Below are 13,276 nucleotides of genomic sequence, written 5' to 3' on the forward strand. Positions count from 1 at the left end.
GAGTCTTTTAAGGTGAAATCCTAAGTATAAAACCCCTGTGCTTCTGTTGCATAAGCAAGGAGAATCCAGATATTGTACCCTGTTTTCTGCTCCATCTGAAAGACTTAATTTCATACTTGACACGAGGTCTTGAGGAGGATGAGCAGGCTTCTTGTGACTTAAGGTTTGCTCTAAGTGGTTCTTTCTGCGCTTTGCCCGTGCAGATTTACTGCGCAGCTCAAATGAGAGAGAAGTCCTGAACAAGGAAGCCATAGCTGCTGCAACTGGATCTGAGGTTAAAAAGGAGCTGGGGGGGAATAGGAGGGAGGAGAGCTTTGTTTTGTTCTTCTTAAGGGAGGGGAAAAAGAACAATACAAACTAGTAGGGGATTTAATTTTGTCTAAAGGGTGAGGTATGTAGCCTACTTCTGTTCTTTCAATGCTCTTGATTGGCATCTTGGATTTGTACCATTGCCTGCTTAGACTGTGGGTTTTCAGGTGCTCTTGTTCCCAGTTGGAACCTGTACCAGATCCAAGCATGGAAGCTACTGGGAATACCTTAACTTAACTTGATATACAGGCCATTTTCAGAGGGTGGCAGAAAATTTGGAAGCAGAGTCTGCCTATTTTGTTCGCTCTTCATAATCCCTTTTATGTCAGTCTGTTTAGTATGGATAGCTGTGCATAGGCCTAGGCATGCCATAGTAACTAGCCTTGTTTTGTAATTCAATGCATCCCATTTGTTTATAAGCTTGGCAGACTGTATCGTTGTCCCATACTGCATTGGTACAGAGCTTGCTATCGGCTCTCTATTTATAACTAACTTCTGGGTGGAAACAATCAGACTAGTATCTCCTGTCTTACAGGGACTTTCAAGAACTTTTGGTGGGTTCTTTTGGTTTCTCTGGCACAGAGGGGAGAGGAGGAAATCTTCAGCTTTGGGGAGTTTCTTTGGTACTTTGTGGCTGTCTTGGTTGGTGTCCTGTAACTTGGCATTTGGATCATGAAGGCGAATCTGTCTGGAAGATGAAGGTCACTGGAAGGAACTTCAGGAGAACGCCCACTGCTGTGAATCCAAGGTCTAATTCTGCCTAAGCTATGACAAGGGGAGAAAACGATGTGTTAGACTAGTTTCTTTGCTCCCCTGTTTTATTTCTGCATGCTGACAGTCTAAATTACTGGTCTTGTGCTGCTTGTCACCTTGGGGTCAAGTAAAAATTTTCTTGCAGCATCCGCGTGCAAGCACTAACCGATCCAAATGCCAGACGGTGAGGTAGCTTACTGTACTTAAATGCACTTGTAAGGGGTTGCAAACCAAAGTAACTTCTGTAAGCTAGTCCTCTATTTAGCCGTGTAAGCTGCAGTCATGGGAAATGGCATTTTTGCCAATTGCTGTCGGCATGTCACTGATTTAATCGTCCAGACATGCGGCTTTCGTTCGACCGATGAAAGATCACCCCTCCTAGCAAAATCTCCTGCTGGCTGCACTGCTCCCCCGGATGTCTCAAAACCTTACGAGTATGCCAGGCTGTACCCGGACGTTATTCTCAGCAACGCATCAAATGAACAGCTGCAGAAACGGGCAGAATACGTGCACGACTCACCCAAGGAGTGCAGGGAAGAAGTGGCAAGGGCCTGTGTCAACAGCTGCCTGGAGTTCAGGGCTGCTACTGCAGGCCTCCTGCAGCAGGCACAGGCATCTTGTGCTCTGGCCGTCCTTCCTGTTGACCTTGAGAGAGAGTCAGAGACGCTGTTAAACCATGCTCGGCTGCTTGAGGCCTGCCAGGGTTGTGTGAAACTTGAGGACGGTGGCCTGGACTGTAAAACCCGCAACCAGGAAGAGCATGTGGTACCAGCTGACAAAACAGATGCAAGCCCTGGAATGCCGGTGGTTTGGCAGCAAAACCAAGACTTCTTTAAGAGGGAAGAAGCCTTGAATTTCAAACCCTTAGACAAGTCAGGTGTCCCATTAGACTGCAGAGCTGCCGGCCCTTACTTGGGAAGCTGTGATACAAGTGGATCCTCTGAATGTAACGCGTCGGGAAAGATGGAGGAAGTCCAGAAGGCCCAACAAGCAGTCTTGTCACCTCTCCTTCAGGATGACAGTGCACACCTGACCCAAGTCACTAGCACTTGTTACTTATCAACTGACCCAGCAGTGTGCCCAGCTGGAGAGTTAAGCTGCAGTCTGTACAGCGAAGGGAGTATACTGCCATCGAAGCAGAAGAAGCGGAAGAGGAAAAAGAAGTTTCCTTTCTTAGGTGCTCATGGGGCGATGGTTTATTCCACCGAGTACAGCTTGCTTATCTTGTGTCCTTGATGAGGGAGAGGATGATGTGTGCATGCTGGAAAGAACCAGGTTTTCCTAACGCGGTGTTTCTGTGCACTTGGCTGGCTTCAAAACTTTCCCTTTTGGGCTGAAATTACCCTGTGTTTACCCTACACCAGTATGTGACTTGTGAAAGTTTGTCCAACAGGTTTTCTTGTCTATAAAAAAAAAAAAACAAAAAAAACAAAACAAAACAAAAAACACAAACTTGTTTTTTATACAGAGCTCAGTTTGTGAAATGTAAAACATCAGAAGTGACTAGAGCCTAGTGAGGAGTAATGGCTTTCTTGATTTCTTTTTCTTTTTTTAAAGGAGGCTTTATTTAAGCACAGTGAGGTGTTCTTTTTTTTCCCTAAGCACATCAGAACAGAAATGCACAAAAATTTGCAAAGCTATAGTAAAGTATAAGAGATTTGAGAAGATACCAGAGTTTAAAATCCTTAAGTAACAACTAGGGGCTTTTTTTCTCTTATTTAATTTAAAAAAAAAAATTCTTGCTAGAAAAGTAAGCTTAATGCAACACTAGGGTTAATCATTTAAAACCAAACTGGGAAGGGTATAAGTAACATAAGCTTGTACCTAGAGAGCTGGTTAGAAGTACATATTACATATTGAAGCTGAATAAATGCTTCTGTGAAGTGTGGGTGAGTGAGTTAATAAGGCTAAAGCCTGGACGCAAGGGTAATGTAATGAATTATGGTCACAGAGTACAAAGGTTACAAGCTGATATTAACTTTTCGACTTCTGCAAATGACTCGCATGGCTAACGTATGGTGCTGGGGCAGAACCCGAAGGTTGAGCCTGTGGAATTTTGCCCTGAAAATGCCGCCTTCAAGGAGAAGAAGAGAACGAATGCTCCCACGACAGGCTTTTTCTATATTTTACCATCATGGGTTTGAATGCTCAGGTGGCCTGAGGATGGGGATAAAAAGGGAGCAGAGCGCAGTTGAGGCTGTCAGAAGTGCATGATAAATGCAACTTTTTTGTGTAGTTCTGCAAACTCCTGTGTGGTTACAACCCAGTGGGGGCCAACCTTTTTGGCAGGCGTGCCACATTATCTCCGTACCCCTGGCTTACAAGTGCTACTGTGGGTTTGTTTTTTTTTTTTGTTTCGTTTCCCCCCCGCCTTTCCCTGCCCAATCTGCTGCTCTGCTTTCTGCCTCCTTCCCTGTGATCCCCCCACAATTTGCTGCCTTGCTTTCTGCTTCCTATCCTGTCTGTTGCTCTGCTGCCTGTCTTCCTTCCCTATCTACCATGTGCCGCACCACTGATTAGCAACCCCAGTTGTAACCCATGTGTGTGGATGAGCCAAGAAAGGTGGTTGTGCAAAAGTGTGGGCAGATGCCCACTAAGCAAAGAATTAGCGTCTTGAATCTGTTGCTCTTCATGCAGAGAGCAAATCCATCCCCAACAGATGAATACGGTAGAGCCCAGTTAAGGCTTTCTGAGCTGGGGGCATGAAGCAGTCTGCAGAGCTAGTCAGAGGCTGACACACTGCTGCTCCTCTTCCCCGCGCATCTTTCTGGTGTTTTAAAGTAGAAGCTGGGCAAATCATCTTCTAGGTGAGGGCAACGGTGCTGGTGTTACGCCACATAGTTGCACCGCTCAGATCTCTCTTGTACAGAAAGAAAGCAAGGCCTGCGGACGCTGTGCAGCGCAGGGGTCTGCTGCGATGTCATAAATAAATGGAGCCGAATGAGTGTGACCCTGCGTTGGAACACCCTGTTGAATCCTGCTTACTTTTTCTCTTTCCCCCTGCCCCCCCCGCCGCCAGTACTCGCCCCAGGAGGTGATTGTCCATACCAATAAAACAGTGAGATGCTGCAGTAGCACTCTTGTGTGCTGTTATAATGGCAGGCTATAAAAAATGTATATTACATCAACAGTTAGGCCATGTATGAGCAGCTTGGTGCAGATTGTTACCCTAAGTGTCCTAAGCACCTTTCTGGTGACAGTCTGGCTTTGGAAATGTTTCGGAGAACAGGTTGGTTGGGTTCCTCCTCCTTGTTTCTTTCCCAAAACCATCAGAAATGTGGTTAAAACTCTAAATGAATCTTTTGCCTTGAGATCAAGGTGCTAATCCAATCAGAGATTCCTGGGGGGTTTTTGCTCAAGTCCTGAGATGTAAAACATAAAATTCTGCTTTTTTTTTTTTTTCCTGGCCCTCTTTGCTGCACAAACTTCTGCAGTGTTACTAGCAGCTTTTATTTGTGGCAGTGCAACACCTTTGAATTTGGAGCCCCAAAGTTAGTCAGCTCCTGCAGGGAGATGAGGAGAAATGCTTTTAGTATGGTGTGGAATTGCCATCATTTCCCTCTTGGCACAGAATATGCATTTTTTGGCTTGCAGGTATGCCTAGCAACAAGGCACAAGAGTCTCTTTGTAGAATGGGAAGACAAGATTGTTCCCTTGCCAGAGAGAACTGAAGTCACAGTAGTGACAGGTTTGTGCTGAAATGAAGTGAGATTGTAAACTGTGCTTTTAATTTCTTCAACTCCTAATAATCTGATGCTGGCAATGCTCAATGCAGATAAGGAGTTTTGGGTGGGTGGTTTTTGTTTTTTTTTAAAGAGGGGGGGGGAAAAGTAAATTGCCTTATTTTGACAGGGTTCCTTGTCCCATTATCTTGTGACAACATAAATGCTGCCATACATTAGGCCTCCTGATAATCTATGGTACAGGGTTCTTCTTGTATTAAAAGCATCCATTTAGTCTCCTTGATTTCAGCAGTTTGACACACTTCCTGATTTGTATGAAATGTGATGTCCCGTTATTGCTCTTGCATAAAGTTAGCAACACTTTTCTCACAGGGCTCTTGCAGTCTGGCAGGAACCTGGATCTAACTGGTGTGAGGTGCCTGGCACACCTGTGCATTTGTTCATAAATAGAAAGAATGATCACAATACAGCATCTAATGCCTCCATGCATTTATTTTTTTTAATTGAGGTGAGAAGATAAAAGCTAATCCTTCTACTTAACTCTCTTACCAGGTGTGATTTGTAATTCAATCAAGAACTAATACTCTGCTCCCACTAGAGAGTTAGTTTTCACCACAGTTATGTTGGTTTTCTTGCTTTCTCAGCAAAACCTGGAAGTGGAGGAGGGACTGTGTCCCAGGCAGATTGAAGTGTCTGCATCCACAAAATGCAGCGTTAGGGCAGCTTGTGAGGAGAGAGCTCAAACCAAGGACTAAAAGAAAGAATCTTCCTTCTGAAAGCATGTGGCATTTCTTTAGTCTCAACTTTCAGCTCTTCTAACAATTGTGACTGCAAGGCAGCTTTTAAAGGTAGGAGCAGAATGAGTGTCCATCAGGGTCAGTGAGCAGGGAGAAATGCAGTACTAATGTCTTGGATGCGATTCAGTGAAATACCGCTAAACCATCTTAAAAATGTGTTGTACCAGCAACGGGCATGCTTATACCAACATGTACATGCTCTCTTGCCAACCAAATGCAAGAGAGAAAGGATGGGGGATCAGAGACGCTTTGTAACTTGAAGAAATGAGTAACTTAATTCTCATGTCATTCTACTATGAGGTGATCAGGCCTCCTCATTGCTGCTAGGTTTAGGCTGGGTTATCGCCGAGGAACTGAGCACCCTTCATGAGAGAGGACACATTCAGAGCTTCCTTGATGCTTTTAACATCTTAATTTTTATTGAGTCTAAATTTCTTTCTTCAGTTGGCATTTCTTCCTGGGAAGTGCTGATAGCACAGCTAGTTTCACAGCTTCGTTCTCTTCCTGGTTTGACAAGGCTGTAGTGAAAATCGGGCATCTCGAGACTGGGTAGGCAAAAACTGTCCGTGCAAACCTCCTCTTGGCAGGGCGAAGACAGTACGCTGAGTCACCGCCAAGTAGGCAGCGCTTGCCCTCACGAGACTCCTTTGCAGGAGTCGTCATGTTGGGGTTGCCACAAAACAAACTGCTTTCGTTGAAACAACCACGTCCGGAGAAACTTCCACTTTTTTTGTACAATCCTCTTCCCTTTCCAAACATGGCTTGAACCATTGGCTGATCAGCTTGACGCTCTCGCTCTATTGATTTCAGGATTAGCTGCTCGTTCTTAAACAAGAGTGCAGGATTAACTAATGCAGGTAGGCATTAAGCTTGTTACCTCTTTGCATCCCTCCTTCTCCACCAGCCTGGCAGCTTTTAACAGTCGTAGCCTTTCTGGAGGAGAGGAAGGCAACATGGTGCTGCACTGCAGAAATTTATCACTGTGCAGCCTGGAGAAATAATAAGCAACGGCACAGGCCTGATTTTAAACTTTCAAAGGTAAATGGCTTTATATGCAGCATCTTTTTCTTTTATCCTGCTTCGCAGTTGAGTGAGCCTGGGGCAGAAGATCCTAGTCCTCGCTTGATACCAGTGTGTGCATGTCTCAGTTTACACTGGGATTGTTCTGGGTTGCAGCGAAAATTAGTCTCTACTGCCTCTCCCAGAAGAACAAAGGGGGTATGGTAGGGAAGTGCCTAGCATGCCTGCCTCTAAAACAGTCCAGCTCTCTTCCTTGGGGGACCCACACTTACTGGCTGGACTGCTGGAAGTGTAAAAAGAGGAAACAAGTCATGCTGAGCTACAAAAGAGTTGGGAATTTCTGAGCAAATGGGTGGCCTGAGTGGGTTTTTGCTTTATGGGTCTGTCTGGATGGAAAACCTCCCTATAAGCAGCTCCTTCAAAGGGCCTAATGAGATTTAGGCATGTATGGGTGAGTTGAGTGTTGGCTTTGGTTAGAGTAGGCTTTATGGGGCCAAGACCTTGCGGGGGTGGCTTCTGGTTAAGAGGCGAGTAGGCTGATGCTTCTAGTCTTAATCTGTCACTGGTGAAAGTTCGTCTACATCTATAATAGTCTGGTGCATGTGCAGCCTCTTTCAAGCTAAACTCTACCTTCCCCCTTTCAGTTTTGCAAGGTGCAGGGAGCCTATCCCAGCCTATATTGCCCACCCAGGGACTGGGCCTTACCTGACTCCCAGAGCCTGGGGCATGTGGAAAGGGGAGGCCGTTGCTGTCAGCAGTGTTGGCGGTAGCTCTAGGCCTAACATTTGAGTGAAGCTGCAGCCAGCTGCTCCCCACCCCACGTGCCAGGTCATCCGAAGAAAGCTCCGGCTACACCTGCTGTACAAGTATAACCAGGGGCACCTGTCCCCAGGCCTCTGGGGATATTGTGCCTTCCAAAAACACATTTTCTCAAGGCACTGCTGCTTGGACAGTGCATTTGTTCCTCCTTCCTGGTGTGGATTTTGGAGTACCAGAGCCTCTAATCTACTCCGCTCCTATGTTTGCCTGTCAGAGAACTTGACAGCATGCACTACAGACACACGCAGACAGACACTGAGCATTAGCATCCCTGCAGCCACTGCCGATGGCCCCGGAGGCCATTAAGGCAGCTGTGGTGTCGCCCCTCCCCCTTGGAGAAGGAGACATTTGCTGTGTCATCTTTTACCCTGCTTGACGGGCACCGTTGCTTTGATCTTAATCAAGGACCAGAATAGCCATCTTACATGGGTGCTTCACCAGGGTGAGGTGCATAACCCTCCCAGCACCCTTGAGGCAGGCAAGGAAGGTTTTTTTGGGGAGGGGGGTTGGCTTCTTTTTGGGTTTTGTCCCAATTTTACTGACTGCAGAAGCAAAATGCAGGAGGGTTGCATGACTTTGCCAGGGCTACGAAGGAATGGGGGTGGAGGGAGCTAGCCTGTGTGACTCTCGCCGCTGCGTCTGAGTCACGACGCGAGTCTCTGCATGAGTCATCACCGAGCGGCGTGTTCAAGGCGTTCAGACACAGGCTGCACTTCTGGACATGCTGCGGCTGAGCTGGGAGGGGAAGGCTCCCCAGCAGCCTCAGAGAGGTGAGGAACAAGACCTGCTGGCCAACAGGCAGGCCAGAATTCAGTGCTTGCAGCAACTGTTACAGCTTTGTAGAAAGTGATGCTTGTCTGCCTTGGAACAAAACACACATCTGTTTGTGAAAACGGAGACTTTTGTCCCGAGAGAGGGTGTGTCCGTGCACAGCCCGGTGCAGCTTTTGGTCTCTGCTTACTCTGAATTGGCACGTGAACCAAGTCCCTGGTCTCATGAAGTGGGGCAGGGGGGCTGTTCTAACTTGAGCTCTCAGGTGTGAGTCTCTAACCGTCTGGCTGAAAACTTAATGGACACCAAAATGTCTCTGTGGAAAGGTTCAGCTTTGGAACAACCCATTTTATTTGGCCTCAAGTGTTCTGATGGCATTGCTGGTCAGGATGCCCAGACTGCCACCTCCCTTCTTGGCCAGTACAGTGACATCCTCCCTCCAGTGCCTTCCCTAGTATCTGGTCCAGTCCCTGTATGAACAACCCCAGCCATGGAGGCTCTGCATGTCCCTCTAAGGAACTTTCACAGCTTTACACCTCTCCAGCCAGCCAGTGCCAATTTGCTCCCAGTGAATAGGAATGCAAAGCCGTTGACTGGCAGTCCTGCAGAAGCCAGTTCTACAGTAAGCGATTTACATTTTTAACATGGCACCTGAAATTGTCTCAAATCACAGGCTAAGGCTCCCTCCTTGCACAGCAAGAGCTCTGCAAAGTATTTTTCAAATGTATGACACACGCTGGGGTGTGGGTGGTGTTTGTTTCTGTGAAGTAGCTTGGATCTCATGTGACGTGCACATCCCTAGCTGAACAATAGAGCAAGGGGAGCTCTGCAAGATCCCATGTAATTTGTTGGCACATAGGTTACAACTGCCTTTGGGCTGCAAAGTACCACACACCCATCTCTATTAATTAAGAGGGCCTTGAAATTTGACCCAGATCCTCCTGTTCTGCATTACGCCACTCATCTTCCTCACTCTGGCATTGGAAGATGTGCATATCCCTCAGGCAAGTGAAAGGATGTTACTCTCTGGAGGTGGGGGGAAGGAGATAAGAAGTGGCACACCTACATCTATCACGTATGGACTGAGCACACGGATAAGAATCAAGTGGTTCTAGCTCTTTTAACTGTGTTTGTTTGTGTCTGGATCAGAGGCCCCCAGGTGATGTTAGAGCTGGTTACCTTCACTTGCTTGTTCAGTAAGTGCTGTTAATTCAGCCCCTTGCTAAATCTCTCTCTCTCCTTCTCCCTTTGTGACCAGAGCACCCGAGTGGCATGACGTTAATGAATGGGGATGGCTTGCATGAGAGCCTCAAGGAAGACGAGGTCAAGCAGAATGGCCATGAGGAAGCTGATCCAGGGGATGATGGAAACGACCAGGAGGTCATCGTCATCCAGGACACCGGCTTCACTGTCAAGATCTGTGCTCCAGGAATAGAGCCCTTCTCCCTGCAGGTGGGTCCCTCCAAGGGAGGCAGCAATGGCAGCTGCTCAGCTGAGAGGCAGCTGAAGAGGAGGGGAAATGAGGTGTTCAGGAGAGCAGCACAGGCTTGAAAAGGTGCCTGGGCACTGACTGGCTAGGTTGCATATGAATTATTTATGCAACAACATTTGCCAAGTGCTGTTGTATGCGTTGCCTGACTTTATCCCCTCTGCGCTTCCACGTGAGCGGGGAGGCAGGTATCAAGTCATCTGCTGGAGGCAGGTGGAGAGAAGCTGTGTGGAGGTGATGTGCTGTAGAGTAAGAGTTAATCTCTGAGGGAGCTAGATATGCATCCCCCTGCCCCTTCCCCCTCAGCTCTGAGGAGAGAGCGCATGGATGCCCAGACCCTTTCCCTTCAGACAGGACCAGGGAGAGCAGGGGGGAAGAAAAGGGGAGCAAAGCAGAGAGCAGTGGCGGTCCTGCAGCCACCAGCATGGTGTCAAGATGAAAAAGAGGCCTTGGAGGTGGAGGCTGCTGGGGATTGACAAGGGCCAGCTGGGGAGGCTTCTGGAGACCAGTGTGAATGCACGCTCCTGAAATTAAGTGGAGCAGGAGAGATGTGGCTTCATGCCTCTCTGTCTTTCCCTCCAACACGAGGGTGTCATTTGTCAGCCTGCCTAACTTCCACGCTTCTGGCTGGCACAGGGTGCTGTGGGCGGCAGCGTCCCTTCTGGTGGGGCAGCTCCACAAGGCACAAACCTCACTGTTGGCTTCTACTCTGCCTCTTCATGTGCTGCCCTGCTGGCTCTTTTTTCTCCTCCCTAGCTGACCATACAACGTGATCCAAGGACTAAAGAGTATTTGGGATCCAGTGATCCCAAGCTGGCTGAGTCTAAGCAAGATCATGAAAGGCAGGGTGGGTCACCCTGAGCATCTAAACTTTGGAACGGCCAGTAGCTGGCACGATGGGAAGAAGGTTTGTCTTATACTGCAGCTCACCGGCCTCCCCCTCCACAGACAGGAATGGGGCTGATTAGCTTGGCTGGGGAGTGGAGGTTCTCAGATTTGCTCCATCTAAGCATTAGTGAGACATGGGAGTGACTGTTTAGAGGTAATGATCTGCCCCTCTGCTCACCCCTGAGCAAAGCCCCAGCATTTTTGGGAGGATGCGAGGCTGTATGGTAAGACATGCTCTGGCAGACACGAAAGGGAGTTCCTACACCTGGTTTGGAGGAGCAAGGAGGGCCCTGAGGACTGCAGTAGCAGACAAGCACTTATACCAGCATGTCAGGATGGGCTTTGACATGCTTGGCTGATGTTCCATTTTGGCATGATGCTTCACTGGAAATGGATGAGAGAAAGATTTCTTTGGTAGTGGCTAAGTCTAAATGAAATGGGAACCTTTTAAATGCCCATGACCAGCAGAAAGTTGGGGGGGAGAATAATATCCCTGGAGGAGCCAGACAGTTCTGATCGGGGCAGCTTTTTCCTTTAAAACCCCTTTTGGTTGTTAGTTTTAATAAGCTAATAATAGCAGGCCTTGTTCACAGCTGCTTATGTTTCATAGTTTCTAGGGTCGGAAGGGACCTGAGCAGATCATCTAGTCCGACCCCCTGCCATGGCAGGAAGAGCACTGGGGTCAAACGACCCCAGTAAGGTGGTCATCCAACCTCCTCTTAAAAACCCCCAGGGTGGGAGCCTGCACCACCTCACTTGGAAGCTGGTTCCAGACCCTAGCCGCCCTGACCGTGAAGTAGCGCCTCCTGATGTCCAGCTTAAACCTTCCCTCCGCCAGCTTGTGACCGTTGTTCCTGGTCACTCCTTGCGGCGCTCGGGGGTGACCAGGAACAACAGTAAACCATCCAGAGTTTGAATAGCTTGAGCATGGTATAAAATGGTGCTGGAAACACAGCAGAGAAGTAAAAGAAGCCTCTGTGTGCAAGCCTTTGCACTTTCTTTAGTGGTTGAAGTGATGGGATCGGAGGTTGGGTCCTCCCCTTCAAGTAATGGTGTGGCGATACACGGTGTATCACTCCACTGCATGCACCAAAGCACATTGGAAGAGAACAACAGGCTCTGTAGCCCCAGATGCTGCCTGTTGATGGACTCTTCCTTTGTCTATACCCTTCCTATCCCTCATCTACCTTCTGGTCCATCAGTGTCCCTATGCAGTACCCTCTCACCCAGGCTCATGCAGAAGGGAATCAGATGGGGCCACTTTAGCTGATACTGTAAGGGCTGAGAAGTGGGAATTGCATGTGTGCACAAGTGCCTTAGTACTGTTGTCCTCCAGCAGATGAGCAGATGAGCTAAACCCTTCTTCATAAATGCCTAAGGGTGTAGGAGGCCACAAGTGGCCTATGGGGGTTCTGATTCTGCATCAAAAGGACAGGCCTGGAGGATCCCATGTGTGGAATTGGGGGCCTCATCCAGTCTACAGATCTGGGCTCCTTGCAGCTGGCACACAAGGACTGCCCTTGATCTAAGAATCTGGTAACTCGGTGGCATAGTGCCATGGTGACTGGGGAGGACAGAAGCCAGTCTGACACCCCACGCCTCTGCTCGATCAGGAAGGTGGCAGAGCTGGGGGGTAACAGGGTTATTTTTTCCTTAAGGTTTCTCCACAAGAGATGGTGCAGGAGATCCACCAAGTGCTGATGGACAGAGAGGACACCTGCCACCGAACCTGCTTCTCCCTGCAGCTGGACGGCAACGTCCTGGATAACTTCGCTGAGCTGAAAACCATTGAAGGGCTGCAGGAGGGGTCGGTGCTGAAAGTGGTTGAAGGCAAGTTTTAGAAACTGGGGCAACCCTGACAGGAGGACCTGTCTGCATTGGGTTCTTGTAGACCGGGTGCCTACGAGGATGAGCTGCTGGATAGGCCCCACTGGACAAAGGTCCTCTCACCCTGCTACTCCACTTTCTATCCTTAACCCCAAGCTGTAAAGACCCTGCCTGGAGCTTAAAACACAGTTGAATGAGTCTTTATGGCCTGTCCTGCCCTTCAGTCTTCTCCCGAGACAGGCCTTGAGGGTGGAAGTGGTTCCTCGAAGTGATGTTTGTCCATTGATGGGACCTGGATTAAGAGGACCATGCTCAGTTTGAGCAGGCTTCTAAGCAGCCATTCGCATGTGGTTAAATTCCTATTATAGGAGTGGGTGTGGAAAGCTAGGTCACCTTTAAAGCACCAAATGGCAGGTGGCACCCAAGAAACCGGACCCTGATTTTAAAAAAAAAAAAAAAAAAAAGCAAAGGGACACAGGGCAGGTAGTGCACAGTAGGAGTACGTTCTCTGTGTCCAGTGACCTTTCTTACCCCTGGCAAATGTACCAAGAATTCATAGTAAAATGCCACTTCGTGGCTGCGCTCCCTGCTGCTACAGCCTCACATGGCAGGAGGGCAGATACAGACTTAATACTTTTATAGAGACACTGGTAAGGGACACTGCTGTTGGTAGCCTCATGTGCTGCCTGGAAAGTTTGCTTACCTGGAAGATTCCCGAATCCTTGTCTCGGCACAGACGCGTGCAGGTTGTGTCCAGTAGCATGCAGGATACTGGTCATCTTTTACGCAGACAGAAATCCTGTTTGTTGCCGCGTTAGCCGAGATGAGTGATGTAAAACTGCCAGCTGCTGTCACAGCTTGTAATGAATCCCTAATAAAGAGAAGCACAGATCTGGGACAGTAATGGATATAAAACAAAG

The 13,276-nt window shown here is 48.3% G+C and overlaps 1 protein-coding gene across 1 annotated transcript in view; it reads left to right on the top strand.

Moving 5' to 3' along the window:
* The first annotated feature begins 1,329 nt into the window (after positions 1–1,329).
* The window catches only part of CLUH (clustered mitochondria homolog), a 47,064-nt gene continuing 35,117 nt past the window's right edge, over positions 1,330–13,276 (top strand). The window contains exons 1-3 of the mRNA XM_019510945.1: positions 1,330–2,239; positions 9,411–9,604; positions 12,188–12,363. Coding sequence (XP_019366490.1) covers positions 1,345–2,239; positions 9,411–9,604; positions 12,188–12,363 — 1,265 coding nt within the window. The 5' untranslated portion in view covers positions 1,330–1,344. The remainder of the gene's footprint in view (positions 2,240–9,410; positions 9,605–12,187; positions 12,364–13,276) is intronic.

Source organism: Gavialis gangeticus, unplaced genomic scaffold, assembly GCF_001723915.1.
Source record: "Gavialis gangeticus isolate Ggan-Ray unplaced genomic scaffold, GavGan_comp1, whole genome shotgun sequence".
In the NCBI taxonomy this organism is placed as follows: domain Eukaryota; kingdom Metazoa; phylum Chordata; order Crocodylia; family Gavialidae; genus Gavialis; species Gavialis gangeticus.